Source organism: Neofelis nebulosa, chromosome 9 (genome assembly GCF_028018385.1).
Source record: "Neofelis nebulosa isolate mNeoNeb1 chromosome 9, mNeoNeb1.pri, whole genome shotgun sequence".
NCBI lineage: Eukaryota > Metazoa > Chordata > Mammalia > Carnivora > Felidae > Neofelis > Neofelis nebulosa.
In genome coordinates, this window is record NC_080790.1 from 116,314,571 (window position 1) to 116,342,129 (window position 27,559).

Sequence of the window (27,559 nt, forward strand, 5' to 3'; positions counted from 1 at the left end):
AACTCCCAACACTTTTCACCTCTGCAGCTGTTACCAGAGGCCCCCGGAGGGTTGGCAACTGTGGAGTAAGGAACAACCCGAGGGGTCACGGTCAGCCGGGACTGCTGTGTAAATGACAAGTGACGGTCTGCTTGGGAGTACTACACAGCCAGCAACAGAACAGAGGGCTGCGCGGGGCGGGGGCACCGAGGGCAGGTCCCACACCACTGTAGGGTCGGCAAACTGCAGAACAGACTGACACCTTGTGGGTAAGACCTGCAAGGGACTTCAGCTGAGCGTCTGTATCCTTTTCTGCAAAATGGGGGTAATAGTAGATACCATATAGGATTGTTGTGGGGACTCACTGACTGTAAAGGGCTTAAAATAGGACCTGGCTCAGAGAAAGCTCACCTAAGGGTTAAACGGATCCGTGTGGATCACCTCCCAGTCACCCTCCCCTCCCCTTTCAAACTCAACTCGGTCCTTTTTACCCTCCCCTCTGCCATTCTGGCCCCTCTGCAGTTCATCCAACACATAGCAGCAAAAGGGAGCTTTTAAAATATAAAACAGGGTATGTCACTGCTATCTCAGGCTCACGAGTGAGTCCTTGTCCCCTGAATAAACCCCAACACTGAACTTCTCTCCACTCTAGCCCTCACATCAGAACTCCACACTGGTTTCTCTGAGGTCCTCTGTGCCCCTCTCTCTCCTGCCCTGGGGCCTTTGACCACAATGCCCTGTCTGCTAAGTGGGTTCTTATTTTCCTCCTCAGGTAACTATCCTACAGCTCTCAGCTCAAGCATCACTTCTTCCAGGAAACCCTCTGATTTTCCCATTTGTGTAAGTCTCTTCCAACAGATCCCAAGAGTCCCATGAGGGCAGGGAATGTGTCCCCAGAACCTGAAAGAAGCTGACACATAATCAGCCTGTTGTAATTATTTGTTCCATATTTATAAATGCCCAGAAACATCTGGAAGGAACACAGCAATCAGAGTGGCCTCTCTGGGACTGGGAAAGGGAGGGGAGTTCACTTACCACTTCACTGGATCAGTTTTTAAGTTAGGACAAAAATGGTGATGAAGTCTACCTTTCTTGTGGCTGGGAGGCTCAAATGAAATGAAACCAAGCAGGGGCAGGGAGTGGGGAAGTAGACAAGGGGTGTTTTCCCAGCAGCCTTTACCTCTCCCTCTCTCAGATTTGCTCCCAGAACACAGTCCCAAAACCCAGCCCAAACACCATCAAAATATTTATTAAAACCAAAGCAAGAGGGAACAGAGCAGTTAGGAAGGCAAATCAAAGTGCAGATTGGAGGGTGGGGCAGAGCAAGAAGTGGGGTAGAGGGGGCACTTCAAATGCCACAGGAGGGGCCCCTGTGGTCTGGGCTAGGAGCAGCCCTTCACCCACCCCTCCTGCCCACCCTGTCAGTGAAGGTCCCCCACTCACCTCTCCCATCTCACATCCATCCTGGGGGGCAGATGGGGTCCTGCAGTGACCCCCTGGGAAGGGACCACCCCCTCAATCCACCCATGGCTGTCAGTCAGTCAGTCTGTCTCCCTCCCTCAATATCCCAATAAATAAACCGCTCAGGCCTCAGCTCCTTCGGAGTGGGGCAAATTACAGCTTAGGGACCCCCGCCCTCGCTCAGGCGTATAGGGAGTTGGGGCATCAGTCCCACATCCTTCCTACCCTTAGCTGGTGCCCCAGGCTTGCCAAAGAGGCCTTGATAAATAAATAACGCTCCATTAAAGCTTCGATCAGAAAAACCTTTTAAGACGACAGAAGTGCTCTCACTGTCCTGCAAACAAGCAGGCCAAGGCCTCTCCACCTGGCCTGGTCAGCACGCAGGATTCTGGGGGCAGGTGGCCACCCTGGGCCTCGTGGGGCCCCTGGAGCAAGGAGACCAAAAGTGCAGTTAGAGCCCCCACCACGCGCACACATGGACTCATGCACACACACGTGGACACACTGGGGCGTGTTTTCAGTGCACGCACAGATGTGTTCACCTTCATTCCCCGGTACATGCACACACACATGCTCACACACCACTCACCCCGTGTACACACATGTTGGGTGCTGGGTGCATGCACATACACACCACAAACAGAATCCTTCCCTTCCTGGCTTGCTCAGCCTCCTGGCCATAGCCAGACTCCAGAGCTAGAAGCTTCCGGAGATAGGGGAGATAGGGTATAAATTAAACATTTCCAATCGGGCTGGGGGGACGGCCAGGGGCAGGGGGCTCCAGGGCTGCAGAGACAGGGTGGGATCTCAGGAGGCCCTGGTCCCCCGAAGCCCCGTCAGAAATCCAAGGGGGTAAGGTCCCCAAAGTCACAGTCGAAGAGGTCTTTGATGCCCTCACCCTCCTCAAGGCCAAAGTGGTAGTCGAGGGCCTCGTGGGGAGGGGACAGGCTGATGAACTCCTCAGGGAGGAGGCCGGAGAAGTCCTCCCGCACATGCTCCAGGAGCGAGTCGGCCGCCACCAGCGGGGACAGGCGGTCCTCGTCCACAGGGGCCCGCAGGCCACCCATCCGGGAAAGCAGAGGTTCTGGGGAGATGGGGGAGCATCACAGGCCGGGGACGGCCCGCGGGGAGGGCAGAGGGGGCTGTCACGCCTGCCCACCCAGCTGGGAGAGGAGCCCAGACCCACCCCACCCAGCCACCCACCCTTCACCCACCTTGCTCCAGGCTGAGCAGGGACTGGCTGGGATCCGCAGCAGGGGATGAGGAGGGAGATGATGGTGGTGGCACTGTGGTGGCAGGGTCAACTGCCCTGTCCTCCTCCCCAGAAGCTGTCCCCTGGGATGAGGTCTTCCCAGGGCTGATCCCGCCTGCACTCTCCTCAGGGCACAGGAAAACGTCAATGGGGCCTTGTTTGCTCTTAAGGGAGATCTGAAAGGTCTGGGTGGAGGCAGCAGGCAGGGTATATTGAGGCTCAGCTGACCACCAGCCCACCCCAGCCTGTCCTGGTCAGGTCTGGAGTCCCGAGTCTCACCTCTGAGGAGTCTATGGCTTGGAGCTGGGTCTCTGGAGGAGCCTTAATCACCATAACCATCTGCTCTGCGGGGTCTGCGATGCTACGAAGGTCCTGGCAGGTCACGTAGGCCAGGGTTGGTGGAGTCAAGGACCACGTGATCTTTGACCTCTGGGGCCACCCACCCAGAGGATTCATAAGAGCCCACACCTACCTAGTCTCTCTTATCCTCTCCATCCCCCACCCCAGGGCCTGGCACATAGTTGGTGCTTGGGCCTATCTCACACCTTGAGCCCCAATTTCCACATGTGTACAGTGAGAGCATTCTACCCATCTAATCCCAAAGTAATGATGGTTGCCTGCAATAATTTCATGTAAGTTACATAAGACAACTCCAGGCCTGGTGCTGAGAATTCATTCTGACCCATGATCTTGGTGTCAGTTGGTGGCTGTCTCCAAAACTTTTAAACATAATTTGGGTATTTACTAACAAAACAAAACAAAACAAAACAAAACAAAACAAAACAAACCCCTTATTTTAGAATAAAGTTTCTAGGGATGCCTGGCTGGCTCAGTCAGTGGAGCCAACTCTTAGTCTCGGGGTTGTGAGTTCAAGCCCCATGTTGGATGCAGAGACTACTTAAAAATAAAATCTTAAAAATAAGTTACTATTTTTCTAGATGAAAGACAAACAAGAACTTAGATCTCTAGCTATGAAGCTATGGCCATGTACTGAATCACTGCCAAATAAATGTTTACTATTGCTTATACTAAGTTTTCTTGTTTCAATCTGTGCAATTTCAGAATTGATTACTTTCCCCTTTTACAGATGAAGCTGAGGCTCAGAGAGGTTACGTAACTTGTCCAGCATAACAACAAGTAAATGCTGAGCCCAGAACTTGCATCCAAAGCGAGAGCCCTCTCCTGAATCCAGGGCCCAGGGTAACCTCACAGTCCCACTTGGATGGGATGCCCACCCACCAGTCCTGTCCTCCATGGGGGCCATCCCAAAGATCCAAGGATATCGCTGACTGTCAGAGTCCTCAGAAAGCAGCCGCAGCTGGGCGGTACAGATATGGATGAGGTGGTCCAGCTGCCGCTCACTCTCCTGCAGTTGCCGGAGGTCCTGGGTCAGTCCTTCAAGCCGCCCACCGATCCCCACTGCTGCATGGCTGCCTCTGCAGGAGGCAAAGAGAGGGCTTGTAGCTCCTGGCCCAGGAGCCCGGACCCTCAGCACCCAGTCTGTTGCTGCCTGTTCTGTGAGATCTAAGTGAGCCCTTGTCCCTCTCTGGGTCTGGCTTCTCGCTGGGAAGCAGCAGAGGGCTGAACTGGGCTCCAAGTCAGACTGGCAGGGGTCTAAAGTTGGGCCTGAATGTCTGTAAACACCAACATATCCCTCACAGGGGGCAGGATAAGTAAATGATGGTGCAGGCATGCTGTGGAATACTATAAAGCTGTATAAAAGGATGAGAATGCATCAGATGTACAGGCGTGGAAGCACTTCCAAGACGTAGTCAAGTAAAAAGAAAAAAAATGATGCAGAATGGAATCATCCGCTAAAAACTGAAAAGGCAGATGTGTCAATGAGAGAGGAGTAGGATGGCCGGGGGGGAGAGGAGAGGAGAAAAACAAAACAAGAATTAACAAGAACAAAACAGATGTGTTAGACAATCCCATTGATGGCAACAGAGGGCAGAAGAGTGATCACCTAACGGTGTGAGGGGTGGGCAACGACTGGGAAGCGGCACAGGGAACTTTCTGTGGTGCTGGGTGTGTTCTTTACCCTGATCTGGATGGTGGCTCCCCAGGCAAAGAAATACATGAAGGTGCATTAAGCTGCATATGTGAGATCTGTGTACCTTCCTCTACTCCCTAAGCCCCAGTTTCCCCAGCTATATGACAAGGATGCGGGCAGCCACGGTGGGTATTGCTCTCAGCTCCTCCAGGCTGGTCCAGCCCTGTGCCTCAGTCTCTGCCTGCCCTCCTGTTTGGCTGGTACCTACAGCCACTGGATGTGATTCTTGGACTTCTTGGCAATGAGCTGGATGCCCTCGAGGACATTGGTGATGTCATAGATGCGCCGTTTCTGCACCTTCAGCACCTCAGCCGCCCAGTTCAGATCAACAACACCATCAGCTGAGCGGCTCAGCAGCTCCAGGAAGCGTTTGGTGGTCAGATTCAGCGATGTCTCATAGCGTGACTTCTCCCCTGGGGATTTCACACCTGGGGGTCCAGGCGAGGTGGCTCCCTCAGCACCCCCCCACCCCAGGCAGGCCAGCCTTCCTGGCAATGCAGGGCAGAGGGATAGGGGTGGGAGGGATAGACGGCTCCTTCCCCTTGGCAAAGCTGACGGGGAGGCCCTGGGGCTGCCGCCTGCCAACCACATGGCATTCCTTTTCTGGCTGGGGAACTCCCCACCCCCCAGGGTTTGGAAAGCCATGCCGGGCAGCCACTCCAGCTGCCCCTCGGGGCCTCCAGAGGCCTGGCTCAGGTCCATGCCTGACAGACCAGAGCTCACTTTGCAAGCATATTTGTCTGTCCACACCCCCAACTTGGGCCGGGTCAAGGGGGCCTGCCGCAGCCCAAGTTCTGTGGGTACCTTTTCCTGGGTGGCGGCCTCTGCCCCGGGCTGGCCCGCTGCTCTCGGCCAGGTACTGATGGTCAGTTTCCAGGTCCAACCTCCGTTTTACCTGTGGTAGAAACAATGGGATGATGCCCAATACCCAGAAGTGAGGCCACAATAGACCTAATTTAGGGCTTGGTGCTCCTGGGCCACCCCTGCCCCACTTTCTCTACCAGGACATCTAAGTGTGTGAGGAATCCCAGGGGACACAATCCTACCACACAGGACAGATCACTCAAGTGGAGGGCAGAAGACCCGAGTTCAAGTTCTAGCTCCACCACTACCTCCCTGGGGGCCTGTGGTGGTTTAAAAATATGTCTGCAAATTTCTTTCTTTCTTTATTTATTCATTTTGAGAGAGCGCGCGCGCACACGAGGGAGCACGCATGCACACACACATGCACAAGTAGGGGAGGGGCAGAGACAGAGAATCCCAAACAGGCTCCACGCTGTCAGAGCAGAGCCCGAAGCGGGTCTCAATCCCACGCACAGTGAGATCATGACCTGAGCAAAAGTCAAGTTGCTTAACCAACTGAGCCACCTGGGCACCCCTGTCTGCATATTTCTTGGTACTCTTCCTTTCGAAAGACAGGGCCTAATTCTCCTTCTCTTACATATAGTTCTGATCTGGTATCTTGCTTCTAATGAGCAGCGTGATGGAAGTGGTGACCAGTCACTTCTCAGACTGGATCCGAGATGCACTGGAACTTCCTCTTTGTTCTCTGAATTGGACCATTCACTCTGGGGACCGCTGCTGCCATGTCACACAGACCCAGGGGGACAAGGAACTGAGGCTTCCTGCAGTAGCACCACCGGTGAGCCTGGGAACAGGTCCTCCAACCCTTGTCATGCCTTCTGATGATTGCAACCTGGCTGGACATTTGGGCTGCAACCTCAGAAGAGATCTCCTCTGAATTCCTGCCCCACCAAAACTGTGTGATAATAAATGCTTAGTTCTTTTTTTTTTAATTAAGCTTTTAATTTCAATTCTAGTATAGCTCACATACAGTATTGTATTAGTTGTTTGTTGTTTTATGCCATTAGGATATAGGTCCCTTGGGCAAGTTGCCTCCTCTCTCTGGTTTTTGTTTGAACATGGCGGCAGCTGGTGCTCACACATGCTCTGCATGTTCGGTCCGTCTCGTGGGACTAGCAGCACAATGGCCCCATTTTACAGATAACGTAACTGAAGCTCAGAGAGGCCCAACGTCATACTGCCCGGAAGCGGCTGAGCCAGGATCTCCGCTCAGAACACCCCACGGGTTAGTCACCCACACTGGAGGATGGAGTCTCACAGGCCTCTCAGGTGCAGCCTGACCCAAACCAGCCATACCCTTCCTTCACGCATAACCCCAGCTAGAACCTTCGGCAGCCATGCCCTCATCACATGTAGTTGCCAAGAAAGCCCATCACCACAGCCACTATCTCCTCCCATGTGGACCACTCAGCCATCTCCCCACCTCCACCTGTCCCTCTCTACCCTAGTGTCCTCCTCTGCCACTTCTCCACCTGCACTTCTGCTGAGACAGGTCTCTAAGCCTTAGCCCATACTGGTTCCTTCCCGGGAGTGCCCTCACCTCCCTCCCTCCTACTCTTCACACCAATTCCTTCCACCTCCGGGGGCAGGCACCTTCCCCATCACTTTCTGATCCTGCAATAGACCGGGTCCCTTCACCCACTGAAGTGCCTCATACCTGATCTTTCCCCACATTATCTCTCAATACAAATTTCTGCAGATGTGTTTGTCTCACCTGGAGGGCAGGGCCCCCTCGGAGGCAGGCACTGGGCCTAAATAATCACTGGATGCAGTGCCTGGCATCAACTACTGTTTATTATATGAACCTCCACACAGACCCTCCCTCTGACTGCATATTCACAGGTTCCCTCAGGTGTCCCAGGGACAGAAGCACTCACACGTGCTGAGTGCCTCTTGTGTAATGGGTACTGCTAAATCATTGCTTTGCCTGCACTCGGTCATCAAAGCTTCTGCCTGGACCTTGCAAGCAGAGGCCATGATGACTTCCACTGCCCGAGGAAACTGTACCTCGGAAAGGTTGCACAGACAGTGAGAGGCAGGGCCAGGATGTGAGTCCTAACAGGCTGGCACTGAGCCCACGTTCCTATCTACCATGAGTCCTGCCTCCCTAGAGCCTAGTCCAGAACCTAGCCCCGAAAAGCCAACCAGAATGTACCTCCTCTCCAGCCTTGCCCCTGGCGCCTGAACCTAGCATGCTCCTGCCAACGGCACCCCTCCCCTCCTCTTCTCCCTGTTCTGCAGGCCCCTGCCCACCCTGAAGACAGGTCAATGCCACACCCTAAACCAAGGCCTCAAGCAAATGTCAATTTCTACCACTGCTCTCTAAAGATCTTAGCACAGGGGCCTGGGAAGGCAGAGGTGAAGAAACACAGAACACTGGCAAAAAAAAAAAAGGAAATCTGTACAGCTCAAATACCCATCCGTGGAAGGGGAGGCACAAAAAGTGTGGCTCTTTCAGCCCCTAGAATACCACCCAGCTGTCCAGGACTGAGGCAGGGTGACACAGAATCCTCTCGAAGACATAATGACAAGAAAAACGTTAGAGGGCAATGCATTTGTATGATCCCTTTTTGGACTAAAAAGCTCACGAAACATTTTTCTCCAGTTTCTAAATATCTAAAATATTTTTTAGAATCCATTCTAGGAGCCAGCTCTGTATGGTGTGTGGGTGGGGGACAATCATGGGGGACTGTTACCATATCTGTAAGGTGTGGATGATCCACTGTTTGAACACAGAAATAAAGGAAAAACTACAATTTTTGAAATTTAAGAAAAAGAAAGCTGTCACAACCACCTTAAAAAAAAAAAAAAAAAGAGGCTTAGGAAAAGAAAACAGAAGGAAAAATGGATGGGGCTGGCATTCTGCCCCCTTCAACTTTTTAGTCTAACTCTTTTTCTGTAGTAAATGTGTATTTTCTTTAAATGTTTATTTTGAGAAAGTGAGCGCGCACACGCGTGGAGTAACGCATGGGGGAGGATCAGAGGGAGCAAATCCCAAGCAGGCTCCAAGCTCAGTGCAGAGCCTGACGTGGGGCTCAATCTCACCCCAGAGGTCAGGACCTAAATAGAAATTAATTTCGAGTTGGAGGCTCAACCGACAGCCTCCCAGGCACCCCAGTAAATGTGCATTATATTTAATTTGTTTTTTAATAGCCATGACAGGATAGAGGTGGACAGGAAGGGCCCGGAGGAATGGCTGAATTGCAGAGAGACTTGTACACTAGAGATGCTCAATGAATGCTCACTGATGCGGAAGCTGAACCTGTAGCTTGTTTCAAAGACTGTCCCAAACAAATGCCAGTGCAGAGGGTCAGTGGAGGCCACAGCTCATATGGCCAGTGGCTACCCAGAGGTACAGGAGTTGGGAGGTATTGGAGGGCAAAAGCTGGGCCCATGTTTCTGGGCTTTAGCTCCAGGACGGTGCCAGCCCTCGCCCCTACCATCCACTGACAGGAAGTGGCTACTAGCACTTAAGTCCTGTTGAGGGCAGAGGTTTTTAGTTGCTTGTGTCTGGTACCTCTTGGGTGTTCACTAACCCAACAACAGCTGAATGAATGGAATGCTCAGGCTCACAGAGGCTGCCTCTGACACCACTGGGGGTGGGGTGGAGGACATTTCCCCAGCCCAGTCTCCGGGCAGTCCCTCTGAGCGCGGAGCTCAGCTTCTACAGCCCCAGGCCTGCTAAGTACTTCTCAGTCAGCTAAATGCAGTTTTCATGTCCAGGACCCAAGCTGGCACCGGCAGAGACAGGTCACTGGGATATAGGTGACCCACCCCTGGTAGAATCCTCCTCCTTTCTTTCACCCATTAGAAGGGTCTGTGAACTTCCTTTGCCCTCTATGAGCATCTCCAGGAGGCCAGGCATCTCGGTGGTTAATTGGTTAACCGCTCAGGAAGTTTGGACTGGCCCCACCATTTCACTAAGCTGAATGACCTACCATCTCTGGGTCTCAGCTTCTCTATCTGTAAAAGGGGATGGTTGTTGAGAATTAATTGGGTGAAGTGCTTGGCACAGAGCCTGACACACAAAACAGTCTCAAAACAATGGTGGCTCCTATTGTTATTATTATTAGCATCTTGGTGATTCCGGAAGGAAGGCAGAACTGGGCGTGAGGCCAAGGGAGTTAGGGGAGACTTGCTGGGATGCCTCAGGGACCAGCTGCCACCCAGGCCCCCATAAGCAGTTGGACAGCTTCCACCTCCTTGCCCTGGGCTCTGCCTCACCCCTCCCACTTGTTCCAAGCCCCCTGCTGAGACCCCATCCTGCCAGGCTGGCCTGGCCCCTGCTTGCCTCCCAAGCCCCACCTTCACCCACAGGCTCCGCCAGTCAAACTGGTCTCCACACCCTGTCCTGAAGCCCACGGGTCCAAGCTCTGGGCCTCTACTCCCTTCTTCCCCGTAATTCAGCCACCTCTTCTGCGCCCCCCCAGTCTTGAGCCTCTTGCTGCTCCAGCAGCACTCCCTGGGATGTTTCCTCTCTCCTGGCACTGGGGGCTTCCACTCCAGCTCCCTGAGGCCCAGCCCACCCAGTACTTCCCTGGGGGCCTAGGGGTCTGCCTGTCTCATTAATGAGGTTCCATGGCAACCAGGGCCTGTGAGGGTGGAGGGTGGCAGATGGAAGGACAGGCAGAGGGAGAGGATCAGCAGCTGGCCCAACCACCCCGCCCCTGCAGAGAAGGCCTCCCAGCCAGGAGGCCTGTCCCCAGAGGCCCAGGCCTGCACCTGGCAGTGGAGCATCTAGGCAGGAAGGAGGGTCTCCTCAAGGACTCTTCAAAAGTTTGGCTCCAGGACACCCCCCCTTCACCTCCCCAAGGCGCCGTGGCCACTACCCCGCCACGAGTTCTGGTCTGAAGCCAGCAGGCCGCAGTTCAAATCCCTGACCCGCCACTTGCAGCCGTAGGACCGGGGGCAAGTCACTTCCCCTCTCTGGGCCTCAATTCAAGATGGGCACAGTGACAACACTGAGCTCACAGCATGGTTGTGAGTTTTAGCTGGCTCCAAGTCTGCCAGAGACCTGGCATACAGGCAACGCCAGCTGAATACACGTGGGCCATTATTATCATTGAGTCTGACCCTCGAGCGGCTCTGGGAAACCGAGGCCCAGAGCACAGAAGCAAACGGGGACTGGCCCGAGGTCACCCCGCACCCCGGGGCGGGGCCCGGAGGCCCAACCCAGGCTCGGCCCCGCCCAGCCCGGGAGCCTCGGCCCACCCCCCTCCCCCGCCCCCGTTGCCTCCTGGCCAAAAACCGCGCCCCGCCCGGGTCAGCACGGGGGTCCAGACGCGCACTCGGCCCAGTATCCCTTGTGTTGTCCGTACCGGCGGGCGGCCGAGTGCAGGGCGCGGCGCGCTGGGTGTGGGCCGGGGCGCCTGCGGCGTGGCGAAGAGCAGCAGGTCGGGGTCGCGGGGGCCGGCAGCGGGCGCGGCGGGACCGGCGGGGGCCGGCGGGGCGCTGGCGTCCTGCGCCGTGGAGATGATGACGATCTGCGAGGAGTCGAGCAGCCGCAGCGCGCCGGCCCCGAGCAGGGCCTCCAGCGCCGGCGCGCATGGGCCGCCTGCGGGGGCCCCGGCCACGGCCATGGCGCTCACGGCCCGCGCGGCCCGGGTGGCAGGCGGCGGCGGCGGCGCGGGCCCATGGCTGCAGGCCGCGGCGAGGGCTCGATCCCGCTCCGCCCCCGGCCGCCGCTGCCTGCAAAGTCCCGGCCACTTTTACGCGCCAAATCCTTTTTGCCGCGAAAGAGCCACGAGCCGCGGAGCGCTCCCATCATTGGCTGTCTGGACTGTGACGTGGGCGACGGCGACAGCACCCGTTGGCTGCAGCGCACCGGACCGGCGGCGGTGGGCGGGACGGGGCGTCGGCGCGAGGAGGCGCGGCCAATCGCGGAACCGGGCGCGCGCAGGCTTTGTCGGGGCGGTGCCAGGAGGTTTCGCACTCCCCGCCCCCAGCGGGGACTGTCCCTACCCCAGGCGTGGTGGCCAGGTTCCCGCCCCGACTCATCGCATCCTGCTGATCCCTGTGTGTGGAGACCTTTAGGACAGAGGGTCCGTTCTGCACTTCTCACCATACGCAGACCTCACGTGACCCCCAGATTCCTCCACCTGTAGCCCCAACAAGCTCGGTCTAGATAACTAGGTGCTGCTGTTCCGCGTTTCTAGCTTCTCAAGCCCATCTCCAAAGTCCCAGCTGCTGCTCCCATCCTCAACTTGCCCCACCTATATATTTACTTTCAAATCCTGCACCTGCCTTGTCCTTGTCAGCTTGAGCAGAAGGGGGCTGCTAGAAAATGGGGAGGGACATCTGGCCCAACACAGCTTGGGGCTTTCCTATAAGCCCCCTTTTAGCTGGAATCTTCAATAGCCAATGCACAGCTTCTCCTTGAACTCATTCATTCACTCCTGTATTCAACAAACGTTTTGAGAGTCTGCTTTGTGCCTCATTCCTAGTTCAGACTTTGAACAGCTCAGTCTAGTGAAAAGAGGAGGAGAGGAACAGAGGTAACAAATGTTTACAACATGATGAGGAATTTCCACCATTAACTCCATGTTAGATCTCACAAACGGAGGAAGTGAGGGTGCTGAGCATGAAAATGCATTTAATCCTGAGGCCCTGTGACCTCTCCATCAGCCATTTCTCTTTGCTCAGGTCAGCTGATTTGACCAATATTGTCCTCTTCTCTGTGCCAGGCCTTGTGCCAGCTCTGAGGGCAGAGATCTGAGACTTGATCGTTTCTGTGAACTTGCCTGCCATCTGGTGGGGATGACCCACAGGGAAAAAAAAAAAAAACAAAACCAAAACAAGTAATACACAAACAAGGATCAAATCCTGAGGCCCAGAATAAACATGACTTCCTCCAGAGAGCCCTCCAGAGTCTTAGTTATTCACTGCCGCCATTGCCCAATGCTGCCTCTGTTCCAGCACTCACCACACACTCAATTTCTCCATCTGCCTCTCCTACCAAGACAGGGAGCTCATTAGGGCCTCCTCTCAACACTGGTCGGCCCAGAGCAGATGCTGAGAAAGGTTAGGAAAGAAACAGCCTGATGCCTGAAGCTACCCAGCATACAACAAGGAGGCCCTGACTCTCCAGGAGTAGTCCTTAGGCACCAGGCTTCAGAATTACCTGGGCACTTGTTACCTTTGGGCCCACCCCAGCCTTGCCAATTTAGAGTCTCTTAAGTGCCCAGGAATCTACATTTTCACAAGCACTACCCTACCCACCCCACCCCTCAATTCCAGGTGATTTTTATGCAGGTTCACGTTTGAGAACAAATAGTATACCTGTATAACCAAAATGTGTGGTGCAGCCTCAAGTTATAGCCCCTTGAGGACAATTCTCAGCTCCAGTTTCCTCATCTGTAAAATGGGCACTTTACCTTGGCCTCTCCCAGGCTTGCCATGAGGATAAGAAGCATAAGGGAGCTGAACGTGTTTTATAAACTATGAGGTGGTTTAGGTAAGCAGCAGGAGTTTCCTAAGCAGTTTTTGAAATTGCTCATTGTAAATCTTAGATTGTGTCAGCATTGGAAGGGACCATAGAGACTGCACAAGCCTCTTGCTGTAGAGATGGGAAAACTGAGGCCCATTCGGGAGTAGAGACCTGTGATGCCAGCCAGTGATAGAATCTGGCCTATGCTGGATTGCCAGCCATGGGATCATCCTGTTCCTTCTCCCCAGATAAGCCACCATTATTAGAATGGTAGGTCTCATTTGAAATAACCAAGCCAGACTCTGACAGAGGGTAAGAGAAAGCAGCAACAGTCCCATTCCAGATGGGAGTTTCTTTTCTCCATATCTTCCCAAAGGGTCTCAGTAACAGCAACATTCTCTTTGTAAAGTCCTCTCATACCCAATAGTCACTCAACAAACAGTTATTGAGCACTTGTCATACACCAAGCACTGTACTGGTTGCTGGAGAAGGAAGATAGATGTTGTTATTGCCCCATTTCATGATGGACAAGCTGAGGCCCAAAGGGCATGAGCTTACCTAGCAGATGAAAGGCTATCATTCATGCTTGGTGAGGTCAAAGCTAGAAGTTTACCAAAGCCCTGCTCTCCCCAAAGTATTCAAGTACCCAACCTCCCAGGTAGAATCAGGTGCCCTTCTTCCCACAATCCCTCCTGTCCTGCTGCAGCAGAAAGGAGGGAAGACCAGAATGCCCAGTGTGAATTCAAGGAAGAGATAAGGTCCTTCTGTATCTATTAATACCCACTTGAAAGCAGCAAAGGCCTGAAAGATGGGCCCCTTGGCCTCAAGCCTGGGAGATACTGATAAGGCTGTTCTCAACATCAACAGTTCTCTTCTGGCTGGTAGGCTTCCAAAAAATCCACAATTACTGGGCAGCCACTTCCAGTGATGATATCCTTTCAACCAATAATCCCCTAAGTGAAGCTTATTTATCCATATGGTGCAGGAAGAAGGAGGCTCAGGGAGGGCCACTCGCAGCTCAAGGTCAGGGAGCAGAAATGAGATGAGAACTTAGCCTGTTCCACGGCAAAACCCTAGGGCCCGCACTTTATACCTCAAGACCCCCTATAAATACCCCACGAGCCAGGCTCAGGTCTGTCAAGATTATAATGTGAGGTTTCCAAAAGGTATCATGATGGATAGTGGCCTAACCTAGTAGGCGCTCACCCCCATCATCACATCTCTACCAACATCTAACTCTAAAAGAGTCCAAAGGTGTGGAAGCTCCTGGGCCCATGATCCTCAGTGTGGAGACATCTTTCCTTTGAGTTTTTCCAAGAGGCAGGATTGTGCAGAAGTGACAGCATGAACTTCTAAATCAAGTGGATATAAATGGGAACATTGGTCTGTGTGACCCTGGACAAGTCAATTCACTTCCACAGATATTTATTGAGCAATTGTATCAGACATTCAATCTACAAGATATTTATTGAGCAGTTCTGTCAGACATTATGCTTAGGTGCTGGGGAGACAGCTGGAAGCAAAACTGACCCATCTCTCATACCTGGAGCTCACAGTCCAGTGGGAGAGTCAGAATTATTTACATGAACGTGTACAATATGCTCATTAAGAAGTTTGACAAACACCACAAATAATTCAAGGCTATTTATTCCACATACACCACCTCACCTAAACATACATTCTTAGGTTTAAAAAAAAAAAAAGTCTCCAAACATGAACATCCCATCATTATAAGGAGTGCCTAATTGGGAGAAATGATTCTGTGGTGACTGAATTTTATTAAGGGGCACAGAGACATCCATTGTTGAGTTCTGGCAGAGGGAGGTGGGGAATTTTATGTCTGCAACATCACATTTGTCTCAAATGATCCCTCACTGCTACACTGAATTCTCTGACGGTTTGCTGTCCCTGGAGATGTTCTGTCACCATGCCAGTTCTGGTTGTGTCTGAACACAGGCCTCTTACCCATCTGAGAGGCCATCAAACACAGGAGCAAGCTGCAGGAGTCAGACCCCAACTACGTGGCTTGGCTAGATGACCTTGAGTAGATGATTTATGCTCTTAAAGAGCTCGCCCCATCTGTACAAAAAGGGGCAAAGGCTCCTTCATGGGATGGGTGTCCGGGTTAAATAAGCAAACAAGCAGATTTGCAAACTGGCTCACAAGTATGGTTTAATTTGCCCACAGGTTTTGTTTTTTTTTTTTTTCCCTGAATTGTGAATTAGTTAAAAATTTTCTTAAACCGGAAAATGCTATATAAAAATTCAAATGTCTGGCTTTCCTTTAAAACCGTAATATCTGGCAACACTAGCCATGCCATCACAGTGCTGAGCAATTGCTGTTGCCCCATTTCACCAGAGCCTTGACCCTCTAGGCCACCATAGTCCCTGTATGGCTTGCCTCACCTAGTGACCTTACTTGCCCTGCCATTCCAGATATCTGAGTTTGCAATCCCTGATGCCTGTGCCTGGCAGAGAGTAAGCGCCCAATAAATGTTAACTAGCATTAGTGATATTCTTACTGTCGAGGAACTAACTAGCACCTGCACAGCCCCTCTGTTTTGCAAAGAAGACATGGGCGTGGAAGAGCAGAAAAAGTGGGCATTCATGGTGAAACAGGAGACACGGGGCTTGGTGCCAGCCACCAGTTACCCAGCTGGATGGCCTTGGCCAAGTTCTTGGTCCATCCATCAGTCCATAGTTCAGTAGGGTGTGGGTCAGAGGGTTCAAGGTACAACAGTGCAAGTGGACAGGTCCCAGGTTGATAAGCCATCCTCCCTTCCCCCAAACCCTACTACCCACTGAACTCAGGCTCTGGGGACCTCTCTTCCCTTCAAAGCTCACCCAGTGTCACTTCCATTCTCTACATCATCTCCAACCTCTGAGAAGGGATGATGCTTTTCCAAGGAGAGGGGGGAAACCAGACACAGTAGCTGTGCTTGCCCGGCCCAGAGCTGCAGTGTCAGTAAGGGACCCTCAGAGGGGAGGGGCTCTGTTTTTTTTCATGTGTAAAATGAGGAGGACAAAAAGTGTTTACCTGATAGGGCTGTTGGGGCATTAAAGCGCTTAGGACAGTACCTGGCACAGAGAGAGGGCCCAGTAAATGTCAGCTGTTATTAGGAATGAAAGATGAATCACTGAGGCAGCTTGCCTACATCTCCTCTCAAGGAGGCAAGGAAAATCGTTCTAGGGAGGCTGCAGACTAGGAGAGTTTTCATCAGGCTAGTTTTCATCATCCCTGCACTGCCCCCCAAACTCTGGTTGGCACAGATAGGCACAAAGACAAGGAGAAACATATGTTCAGAGGGCAATGAGGTGTGTAGATGAGGCGATCTCATAATTCCATGGATTCTAAGACTTCTCCCCACCCCCCCCCCAAATTTTAATACCTCTGAAACTGAGGTGCATCATACAATCAATGGCCTATCTTAAATTTTTCGTTGGTAGCTCCTTTCTTTCTCAGGGGCTCAAAATAATGTTGTAGCTCATCTTTGATGGTGTCCTAGAAGTAGTGAGATATAGTGTACAAAACGCGCTGGGCACCGTGCCTGCCATGTCACAAGCCCTCAGATTATTCTCATGATCTTCAGCATCACCAGCACATTCGAGGTTGGCCATGGTGGAGCAAGCGGCTTGGCTTTTCTTTCTTTCTCTCGTTTTCTTGCTGACACCTGCTGACCTGCATTTGGTCGGGGGAGGGGGGGGTTGACAGGCACATGGCAAGTGCGGTTAGGGAGGGGAGTACAGAGGGCTCAGGATAGGAAGAGAAAAGCTTTTTCTAATATATTAAGATATTCAGAAAGGAGGAGCCAGGGATTTTTGTTGTTGTTGTTAAAAAAAAAAAAAAAAAAAATCCCTGCTGGAAGCCAGAGTTATATATATGCCAAACAGGCCAGGAAACCCAGCAGGCCTCCTAGAGCTGGCAATGAACCGAATCAGGGGCATTGTGTCCAGGCCACTGGCTGGCTGAGGGGGCATTGTTAGGGCCTGGCCCTGTCTGGGAAGAGGGGGCTGAAAGGGGCAGGGGGAGTGTGTTCCCATGACTCCCTGGGGAGTAACAACAATTGGGGCCAGCTGGGAAGCCCGCATGCCAGGGGCCCCAGGGCTGCAGGGGGCTGAGGAGGCAAGGGTGGGGGGGCAAGGTCAGGGCTTTCCTTTCTCAGGTGGGGGGGCAAGGCCTAAGGAGGAGGAACATGGGGGTCATTCACTATACCCCTCTTGCTCCCCCCGCCCCCAGCCCTGGGCCACAAAGTCTCTCTCCAAATTATATCCCACATCTGTCCACTCCTCTCCACCTCATAGCCCCACCCTGGTCCAGGCTGCCATGGTCTCTCACCCAGACCATGACATAACTTCCTTACGGATCCTTACTGCCAACCTGGCCCCCTACACTCTTCTCCACTTGTAGCTAGAAGAATCTTTCCAAAATGTAAATCGCATCATATCACTCCCTTGCTTAAATTTGCCAGAGGCTGCCCGTAACACTTAGAAGAAAACCCAAACCACTTATTCTGCCCACAAAGCCTGCCTGATGGGCCCAGCCAGCTTCTCAGCCTCCATCTCCAACACTCACTCCAGCACTCCAGCGCACCCCCACCCTGCACTGTCCCAGCCACACGGGCCTCCTGCCAGGCCCTGGAATGCTTTCAGCTGGTTCCCTCCTCTGCACACTTTGCAGATCCTGTGCTGGGAACACCCTTCTTCTGTATCTCTGCTCTCTCCTCACTGTGGATCTCAGAGAGACCTTCCCTGGAAAACAGACCATCTTGTTCTCCCTTTCCACGTCATTCTATTACACTGCCCTGTGCTATTGACTTCAGAGCACCCACTGCTCTCCAAAATCATCTTATTTGTGTATTCATGTGGCAGCCTTCCCTCCCTTGACTCTAAGCCCCCGGTGAGCAGGAGCTGGCTTCTTCCATGGCCGAGTCCTAGCGTCCAATGTCACCAGGTACTTGGTACTGGCAGAGACTCAGACAACATCAGCCAGTATTTTTATTATTCCCATGTTCAGGGCTAGGTTAAGGACAGCTGCCATGTGGTCAGGCTGAGGTCACTCTCAAACATAAGTTCTGAATCTGTGACCCATGAACCCAAGTTCCAGGAACTTGGACAGGAAAAAAATATTACATCTATTAATTCACCAGCCTCTGACTGCAATGTAACATCTCCTTCAACTCCATGCAGGCAACAGACCAGAGGCAAATTAGCAGCACCAGAACTTTATCAGCAACAGAAACCACAACTACATCAGTGCCCTGTCACAGCTGCTGCCGGATCTGGAGGTACTGTTTATGCCTAATGCACCTGTGAAATCATGACACTTTTAGATCTGCTACTATTTATTTAGTGTGCTAAAAAAAGAACATATAATACTAAATCACAAATTTAAAAAATATTTTGATAATTAACTCTATAGTCAATATAATTCTTGTCTTTTGTAATCCTATGCATTTTATTTGTATTATTTTTTAAGATTTTATTTAAAAAGATTAAAAAAAGTTTAATGTTTATTTTTGAGAGAGAAAGAGAGAGAGAGAGAGAGAGAGAGAGAGAGAGAGAGAGAGAGAGAGAGAGAATGAGTAGTAGAGGGGTAGAGAGAGAGGAAGACACAAAATCTGAAGCAGGCTCCAGGCTCTGAACTGTCAGCACAGAGCCCGATGTGGGGCTCAAACCCACGAACTGCGAGATCATGACCTGAGCTGAAGTCAGATGTTTAACCGACTGAGCCACCCAGGTGCCCCTAAAAATAATTTTTTTAATGTTTAGTTTTGAGAGAGAGAGAGAGAGAGAGAGAGAGCAAGCAGGGCAGGGGCAGAGAGAGAGGGGAAGAGAGGATCTGAGGCAAGTTCCATGCTGACAGCAGTGAGTCAGATGCGGGGCTCAAACTCACAAACTGTGAGATCATGACCTGAGCCAAAGTCGGACACTCAACCGACTGAGCCACCCAGGTGCCCCAAGATTTTATTTTTAAGTAATCTGCACACCCAATGTGGGGTTCAAACTCACAACCCCAAGATCAAAAGTCACATGTTTCATTGACTAAGCAAGCAAGGCACCCCAATAATCCTATGTATTTTATTTTATTTATTTTTAAAGTTTTATTTATTTATTTATTTATTTATTTATTTATAGACAGAAAGCGTGAGCAGGGGAGGGGCAGAGAGAGAGGAAAGAGCAAGAATCCCAAGCAGGCTCTGTGCTGCCAGTGCAGAGCCCGACACGGGGCTCAAACCCAGGAACCATGAGATGATGACCCGAGCCGAAGTCACACACTCAAATGATTGAGCCACCCAGGCGTCCCTCCTATGTATTTTATTTAATGGGTTTAAATACAGCATTCTGAGAAGAGTCCATAGGCTTCACCAGATGCCAAAGGGGTTCATGACACACACTAAAAAGACCCCCTAAAAAGAAAAGTAATAAGAGCTGATGTGGTCTGGCCCTGATCCTTCCCTCAGCTGACATCCAGCCCATGAGGACAGTCTGACGGAGGAAGCCTGGAAAAGCAATGGGAACAAGGTTTTGGATGGAGACCCTATGACCTACATTTCCATTTTGCCTGTTTTCCCGTCTTGTTTGTGAAATCGTGACACCTGCAAAGCTCTGGGCACGGAGACCTGGTGCAGAAAGCAGGGAACCCTCCGTGAGGAAGCGTCTCTAAAAACAATGCCAGAAGGGAGCCCAGCTTTCCCTCTGTCGTCCACCTGGGCCCCTGCAGCCTGTAGTTCATGAGCGAGTCCTGTAGGAGACTCTCTGGTTAAAATGAAACCCCTCTTACCCAAATGCTCTTCAGGGCTGAAGGAAGACACACTCTTTCCCTATCCATCTGGAACATGACAAGGGGAGGGGAAAAGAAATAACGTTTCTTTTTATAAATACCCTCTAATTCGTTAAAGAAAGCAGCCCAGCTGAAGTCACAGATTGTGGCGACATGGGGTTCGCTCTGGGGGGTGGAATGCGTGCAGCATGATGTTCTGGTTTAGGAGAGCGTCAGGTTCAAAGCTTGAGTCTTGTAAACCCGAGCAAACGATGGAGAAAGAAACACCATCTCTAGAATTCTTTCTGGGGCCTGCGACGTAGAAGGGAGCAGGGAGCAGGGAGCGTCACAAGAGGCAGTTTCTTGGCATCTTGGCCTATGAATCATTGCTCTCACATGGGCCTCACGGACCCATCTCTAATTTGAAAGTGGAGCAGCAGAAGGCCCCAAATTAACCTCAGTTTTGTCCTTTCCCTTTCACTGGGAGCTCCATCGGCCTGAACGTGGGGTGTCACCGATGGTAATATCTGGATATCTAGGGAGGTTCACCTTTACACTGATCACAGTAACAGCGTGCCTGAGGGGGTGATGGGGTAGAGTTGGGGTGGGAAGCAGCTCAGAGAAAGGGCTCACTTTCATATTAGATTATTGATTAAAGGGAAATAGAACACGCAGAGGACAAGGAAGAAATGCCAAAGACTTGTTGAGATGACAGTGTGATATAAAAGTTTCTCATAAGACAGGAGTGCCCAGATGGCTCAGTCGACGGAGCATGTGACTCTCGATCTTCGGGTTGTGAGTTCGAGCCCCATGTTGGGTGTGGAGATTACTTAAAAATAAAATCTTTTTTAAACGTTTCTCATAAGACAAAGATAGGTGGCTGTGTACAGAATATCTCAGAAAGGCTGTACTAGTAAGTGCTAACAGTGAATGCCCCTGGCAAGAGAGGGGGTTTGAGGGTGGAGCTTGGGGGTACGAAGGAACTTGACTTTTCCTTGTGATCTACCTTTTGTACTGTGAGTTTTGCTGAAAAATTATTTTGTATAGTCTTACGTGTCAGAAGACTTCATAGGAATGTGGCAGGTCCTTAATAAACACATTAAACCATTGTACTATTTCAGGAAGTAGCATTTATAGAGTGCCTACTGTGTGCCAAGGGCCCTTTGGCAATGCTCGTTTTACGGATCTTAGGAAATGGAAGCTCAGCTAGGAGGGAGCCAAGTGGGGACTCCTCCCAGGTCTGCTGGAAGCCAGAGCTCTGCTCCTCAGCAAGGACCACACAGCCTTCCTCCCTGGAGTGAGCAGTTGGAGGCACCAGATGCTCTGGCAGGATCCAGAGAGATGCCATCTGTGAGGGAAACCTATTCTTAGAGAGCAGAGACAGTCGCTGGTGTAGCTGGCCAGGCCCCCACAGCAGTGGGGGGATGCTAGGCAGGCACACAGCCAAGGCTCTACCTTTAACTGGGGGGGGGGGGGGGGGGGGGGTAGGACAGGCTAAAAGCAGGGGGTACTCAGTTCTTAGGACCACACTTCCTCCTACGTTGGGATGCTATATTAGAAGTAACAGCAAACATTTATTGAGTGCTTACTTTATATTCGTCATGTTGTTTAATCCCCCAGGCCATCCTGTGAGGTGAGTGCTATCAGACTGCATATTTTACAGATGAAGAAACAGAGGTACAGAATGGTTAAGCCATTTGCCTGAGGAAACAGGGCTGAGCCCAGGCGCTCTTGCTGTCCCCAATCAGCATGTTATACGGACTCTCAACCTGCTGTACTGGAGGCCAATTTTAGTTTGGGTTTCCTCAATAGCAGACCCCAAGACAAGGATTTCAGTGCAAGTGATTTATTTGGGAAACGGTCCCAGGAAGTACTCGTAGGGGCATGAGGAAGGGAGACAGAGAAGGGAGTGTTATCAAGCAAGTGACCACTGTGGGCAGCCCGAGTTCAGTTCCGCTGGGGAACTCTGGGAGCCAGTGTGGAGCATATGCCTCGGAGTTACCCCACCCGGTGATAATGGCGGGGGGGGGGCATTCATCAGTCATTGGTTGAGAGCTGCTCCTGGGATGTGGTAATCCTCCAGACCTGCTGTGGGGCGACGGAGCAGACACCAGTAGCAAGAGAGGGCCTTCAGGCAGAGACACAGGGGTGGCAGGTGGAAAAGTTGGCTGGTGTGCGGTGAAGTGGTAAATTGGAGGAGATATGGGTGCAGCACCCCCAGCATCTGCTTGCTGATGACCACCCCCTTCCCCCACGTAACCTTGGGATCTCATTCAGCCTCCACAGAGTGAATTCAGAGACCTTCCAGATCACCTTCTCCAAACGTGTAGTACAACACCATGGCTGAGAACACTGCTATTGGCATCAGATGTGATGCCACCATGATTATCTAACAGCTCTGTGACTCAGTTTCCTCACTTGTAACAAGGGATAATGGCTGGTTGCATATCATTCCCTACTGCCTCATTACTCAAGGTATGGCTTAGACCAGCAGCACCACCAGCGGCACCTGGAAGCCTGTGAGAAGTGCAGAATGTCTGGCCCTACCGCAAACTCACTGAGTCAGAATCTACATTTTAATAAGATCACCAGTGACTCATGTGCACATTTCTACTAGTAATTTCTAAAATATAAAAAGAGACTGAAGTATTCTTACTAGACCAAGGGTCTCAAATTGGTGGGCCATGGACCAAATCTTCCTGGAGACCTGTTTGATTTATCCAGCACACTGATTTTTAAAATCAGACTGGCCCGTGAGTCTCCAGTTGACCGTGTCCCCACCACTACCTAGTGCACATTTTCATTTATGCCCCTTGCCAGGTCCCTGTGGGCACCTGAGTTTGCACCCCCGGCCTGGAACCGATCCTATAACCAGCTAACGTTTGCATAGCTTAGGTTTCTAAATTTAACATAAGGCACTGAAAAAAACCCATGGGCTTTGAACTCAGACAGCTCTGGGTTCAAACCCTGATTTGGCCATCATACTAGTTGTATTACCTTCAGCAAGTTACTTCCCCTTTCTGATCCTGTGTCTACATCTGTGAAATGAGGATCAGAATACATACTTGCAAGGTCACTGCATGGATTAAAAATAATATGTGCAAAGCACCGGGAGGAAGTAGGAGCTCACTAAATGGAAGTAATTAGTAGTAATAGCAGCTGTTGTAGTTATACAAGTCCAATGAGGACACCCTCTGTGTTTTATGATTATCCTCATTTTACAGGAAACTGAGGCTCAGAGAGGTTAAGTACCTTCCCCAAGGTTACATAGTGGTGGAGTGGGGACTCAAACCCATATCCCCAGCTCTGTATCCACACTGTCCACTAGAATTTTCTGTAAGAACAGCAGTGTTCTATATCTGTGTAGCCACTAGCCACATGTGGCTGACTGAGCACTTGAAAAATGACTGGCCCAAATTGAGACATGCTATAAGCATACAACACAAACGTGACTCTGATGACTTAGTACAAGAAAAAAGAATGTAAAATAGCTTGTTACTTTTTATATTAATTACATGTTAAAATGATAAAATTTTAGAAATATTGGGTTAAATATATAATTAAGATTAATCTCACCTGTTTCTACTTTTTTTAATGTGGCTACTAAGAAAAGCTTTAATTACATATATGGATCCCATTGTGCTTCCACTGGACAGTGGAATTCTAGAGCTTCTCCAATAGAACACCTGAGCAAGGAATATAATATTTTCTAAAAACGTATTTGCAACCCACTGCCCACCAGCAAGGAGCACTTTGTTACTTAAGAATGATTGAAGACCGTACACACCAGTAAGAGACTTCAGGGCCCTCCTCTGATGCCCAGAGGGGATGTCTTTCCCGGGTCTCACAGAAGTCAGCAGCAGAGCTGGAATCATGTCCAAGGCTCCACAGCCCGAATCGCCACTTGGTCCACCATTTGGGAATACCTAACGGGACTTGGAAATCAGTGCTTTTGCTTCAGCAAATGGAACCCTGGGACAATAGAATCTGGAGTCTGAGAACCATGATCTTGAGAAGAAGGATCCACTGGGAGGATTCACCGATGGAGCCAATCTCGGGTGTAGATGCCCCCATAAGCACCTTGGGAGCACGTTACTTTGAGGGAAGGCTTTTGTTGTAGAGGAGGAAGTCTGAGATATCGTGCCATACATCGCTGTCCTGATACAGGTAGGTCATGGAGGACTGCAGTGAGGGTTGTAGAGTGCGCTGGTGGTACTCAAAGAGCCACAGCACCAGCCCCCACACTATCCCAGTGAGCAAAGGGAAAGGGTCCCACCTGGGTTCGGGAATGTAGCCCTTCTCCACGCCCAGGCGGCACAGGGCAAACAGGAGTCGTGACAGCAGGTACATGTTGATCTGCAGGAAGGGAATGACAGGGGATTACAGGAGGGCCCAGCCACCGGGAACCTTCTCCCCCTGACCCATGCACTGGGGCACCTACTGTGCAGTGGACTAGTGTTTTTCTCTTTTTTTTAAGTTTCTTTATTTAGAGGTGCCTGGGTGGTTCAGTCTGTTGGGCATCTGACTCTTGGTTTCGGCTTAGGTCATGATCTCACGGGTTCATGGGATTGAGCTCCATGTCAGGCTCTGTGCTGACAACACTGAGCCTGCTCGGGATTCTCTCTCTCTCTCCCTCTCTCTTACTGTCTCTCCCCCACTTGTGCTTATGCTCTCTCTCTCTCTCTCTCAAAATAAATAAACATTTAGAAAAGTAAATAAATAAAGAATAAAGTTTTAAAATTTATTTTAGTAATCTTTACACCCAATGTGGGGCTTGAACCTATGACCCCGACCAAGTTCAAGAGTCTCATGCTCTTCTGACTAAGCCATCCAGGAGCCCCTGGAACAGTGTGCTGGTATGCAAGGTGATTTGAAATAGTATGTAGCGGGTATTTTAACATTGCTATTCATTTCTTAATTTATCATTCTTGTTAATTAAAAATTTTAGAAAATAGGGGCACCTGGGTGGCTCAGTTGGTTGAGCGCCCGACCTTGGCTCAGGTCATGATCTTGCGGTCCGAGTTCGAGTCCCATGTCAGGCTCTGTGCTGACCGCTCAGAGCCTGGAGCCTGCTTCAGATTCTGTGTCTCCCTCTCTCTCTGCCCCTCCCCTGTTCGTGCTCTCTCTCTCTCAAAAATAAAAACTCATTTAAAAAAATTTAGAAAATGAATACATTTACATGTTTCAAAACTAAAAGGTAACTTGACACCAAAAAATACAATGCACACACACACACACACACACAATAGGTTGGATCTTATCGAAATTTAAAATTGATTGTGAAAGCCCCTATGAAGAGCCTGAAAAGAAAAGCCACAGGTGAGAGAAAATATTCACAAACACATATCTAACAAACTGGTATCTGGAATATATTTAAAAAAAAAACAAAAAACAAAACCCTTAAAACTCAACAGTAAAGAAAAGAAACAATCCAATTAGAAAATAAGCAAAAGATGCAAACAGATGCTTCACTGAACTGGTTATACAGATGGAAAATAAGGACATGGAAAGATGTTCAACGTCATTAGCCATTAGGAAAATTCAAATTAAAACCGCAATGAGAAGCACTGCACACCTATCAGAATGGCTAAAATTAAAAATGTGATCAACCAATGCTGGCTCGGATGTGGAGAAAATGGATCATTTGTATATTCCTGATGGGAATGTAAAATAGTACGGTCCTCTAGAAAATAGTTTGGCAATTTCTTAAAAAATTAAACATGCAGGGGCATAACCTGGATGTCTCAGTTGGTTACACGACCAACTCTTGATTTTGGCTCAGGTCATGATCTCACAGTTCATGGGTTTGAGCCCCGCCATCAGCACAAGAGCCTGCTTAGGATTCTCCCTCCCTCTCTGCCCTCCCCTAATCGCATGTCTGCATGTGCATGAGCTCTCTCAAAAAAATAAATAAACTTAAAAAAAAAAGTCAATCCTCAAAGGTTACATACAGCAATGACTCTACTTCTAGAACATTTTTGAAATGACAAAATTTCAGGGGCGCCTGGGTGGCTCAGTCGGTTGAGCGACCGACTTCGGCTCAGGTCATGATCTCACGGTTTGTGAGTTCGAGCCCCGCGTCGGGCTCTGTGCTGACAGCTCAGAGTCTGGAGCCTGCTTCTGATTCTGTGTCCCTCTCTCTCTGCCCCTCCCCTACTCATGCTCTGTCTCTGTCTCAGAAATAAATAAACATTAAAAAAAAAAAAACTTAAAAAAAAAGAAAATAAAAGAAAATAAAAATACTTAAGAAAAGAAAAAAAGAAAAAAAAAAACGAAATCAAGCGTCAGACGCTTAACTGACTGAGCCACCCAGGTGCCCCTTTTCAATTTATCAACAAAAGTTTAAAAAAAAAAAAAATGACAAAATTTCAGAAATGGAGGTCAGAGGGGTCAGGGAAAAGGAGGGGTAAGAAGATGGTGTGACCAGGATTCCTAGGCCTTAGAAGTTTATAAACCAGTGCCATTTCTTTTATTTATTTTTTTTAAGTTTATTTGAGAGAGAGTATGCACCCACACAGCAGGCGAGAAAAAGAGACAGAGAGAGAGAGAGAGAATCCCAAGCAGGCTCCATGTTGTCAGTACAGAGACCTATGCAGGGCTCAACCTCACAAAACCTGAGATCATGACCTGAGCTAAAATCAAGAGCTGGATACTTAACCGACTGAGCCACCCAGGCATCCCAGACCAGTGACATTTCTAACATCAACAACAAAAACTGGGGAAATTTTCTCAAAATACAAAATGCTCATATCCACAGACTCCACAATCCCATGTTGAGGAAATTTCAGATGGATTGACAAACGCCCAAAGATGCAGACTGCAATGTGTGTGTACTGGCAAAAGGCTAGAGACCCCCTTGTCCATCCAGAGGAGACCGGGAAAATCAAGCCTGGTCTATCCACCCAATGGAGAACTTTGCTGATGTTAAAAAGAATGAGGGATTGACAAGAAAGGTTTCCAAAATACATCATTCTGTGAAGAAAAAGTGTGGTGTGATCTCATTGGAGGAAAACTCCTGATATGTTCAGACACAAGCACAGACAATTTCTGAAGAGCACACAAGACACAGTTGAAGTGTTCGTGGACAGTGGCTGGACAATTAGCGGGGGGTGGGAACTTTCTTTTAAATTCTTTTTTTTTTTTTAAGTTTATTTATTTTGAAAGAGAGAGAGCATATGCACACGCACAAATGGGGGAGGGGAAGAAAAGAGGGAGGGAGACAGAATCCCAAGCAGGCTCTGCCCTGTCAGATGTGGGCTCGATCTCATGTCTCACCAACAGTGAGATTATGACCTGAAACGAAATCAAGCGTCAGACGCTTAACTGACTGAGCCACCCAGGTGCCCCTTTTCAATTTATTTTCTAGTTTTATTGTGACCATACCCCAAGCACCTAGGAGTATGCCAGGTGCACAGGGGTGCTTAGTCTGCATTTTTTAAAATGTGAAAATAAAACATTTTATAATTTGAAAGTATTTAATAAATTTGAGGGAGGCAAAAAGAGGGGCTGCCAACTTTTCACGATGACCAAAAAGGACTTAAAACAATAACTAGCATTTCATTTCACAAAAAAAAGAAGAAAAAAAAAAAAAGGATTTTAACCTAGAAAAAGGACAAGTTAAAGAATAGATCATTCTTCGAGCGTAATAAGTTATGTTTTATGGGGCGCCTGGGTGGATCAGTCGGTTAATAAGTTACGTTTTATGGGGCGCCTGGGTGGATCAGTCGGTTAAGTGTCCGACTTCAGCTCAGGACATGATCTCACG

The 27,559-nt window shown here is 50.1% G+C and overlaps 2 protein-coding genes across 9 annotated transcripts in view; both read right to left on the reverse strand.

Annotated features, from left to right (window-relative positions):
- Window positions 1-1,212: 1,212 nt before the first annotated feature.
- Window positions 1,213-11,311, reverse strand: E2F1 (E2F transcription factor 1). Of its 2 annotated transcripts, XM_058685326.1 has the most exons (8): window positions 10,928-11,311; window positions 5,550-5,640; window positions 4,954-5,173; window positions 3,976-4,128; window positions 2,972-3,086; window positions 2,655-2,877; window positions 2,339-2,524; window positions 1,213-1,865 (listed from the first exon to the last, which is right to left on the reverse strand). In XM_058685326.1, exons 1-8 carry the CDS (start codon window positions 11,186-11,188, stop codon window positions 1,747-1,749), a joined length of 1,368 nt encoding a protein of 455 aa, XP_058541309.1. In that variant the 5' UTR covers window positions 11,189-11,311; the 3' UTR covers window positions 1,213-1,746. The 2 variants fall into 2 exon arrangements, with proteins under 2 accessions (XP_058541309.1, XP_058541310.1); XM_058685327.1 differs by having other exon boundaries at window positions 1,213-2,524; window positions 10,928-11,310.
- Window positions 5,132-27,559, reverse strand: part of PXMP4 (peroxisomal membrane protein 4) — a 33,213-nt gene continuing 10,785 nt past the window's right edge. Inside the window, exons 3-5 of one of the 7 annotated variants that reach the window (XR_009248952.1) lie at window positions 24,071-24,150; window positions 5,550-5,640; window positions 5,132-5,173 (exon numbers count right to left, since the gene is read on the reverse strand). Coding sequence is in view for 6 of the 7 variants with exons in the window: in XM_058685328.1 (XP_058541311.1) it covers window positions 16,494-16,713; window positions 24,071-24,150 (300 nt within the window). In the remaining variant the exon portion in view is untranslated. Of the gene's footprint in view, window positions 5,174-5,549; window positions 5,641-14,443; window positions 16,714-18,011; window positions 19,535-21,624; window positions 24,151-26,922; window positions 27,088-27,559 lie in introns of those variants that run through there. The other 6 variants (XM_058685328.1, XM_058685332.1, XM_058685331.1 and 3 more) reach the window with 6 other exon arrangements.

Bases quoted from the DNA above. Each gene is read 5' to 3' on its own strand.
- E2F1 (XM_058685326.1), bottom strand. From the start codon at position 11,188: ATGGCCGTGGCCGGGGCCCCCGCAGGCGGCCCATGCGCGCCGGCGCTG. The intron at 4,129-4,953 runs GTAGGTACCAGC...TGCCTCCTGCAG, and splicing joins AAGAATCACATCCAGTGGCT to AGGCAGCCATGCAGCAGTGG. The intron at 1,866-2,338 runs GTGAGGGCATCA...TCCTTGCTCCAG, and splicing joins CCACTTTGGCCTTGAGGAGG to GGGCCCCACGAGGCCCAGGG.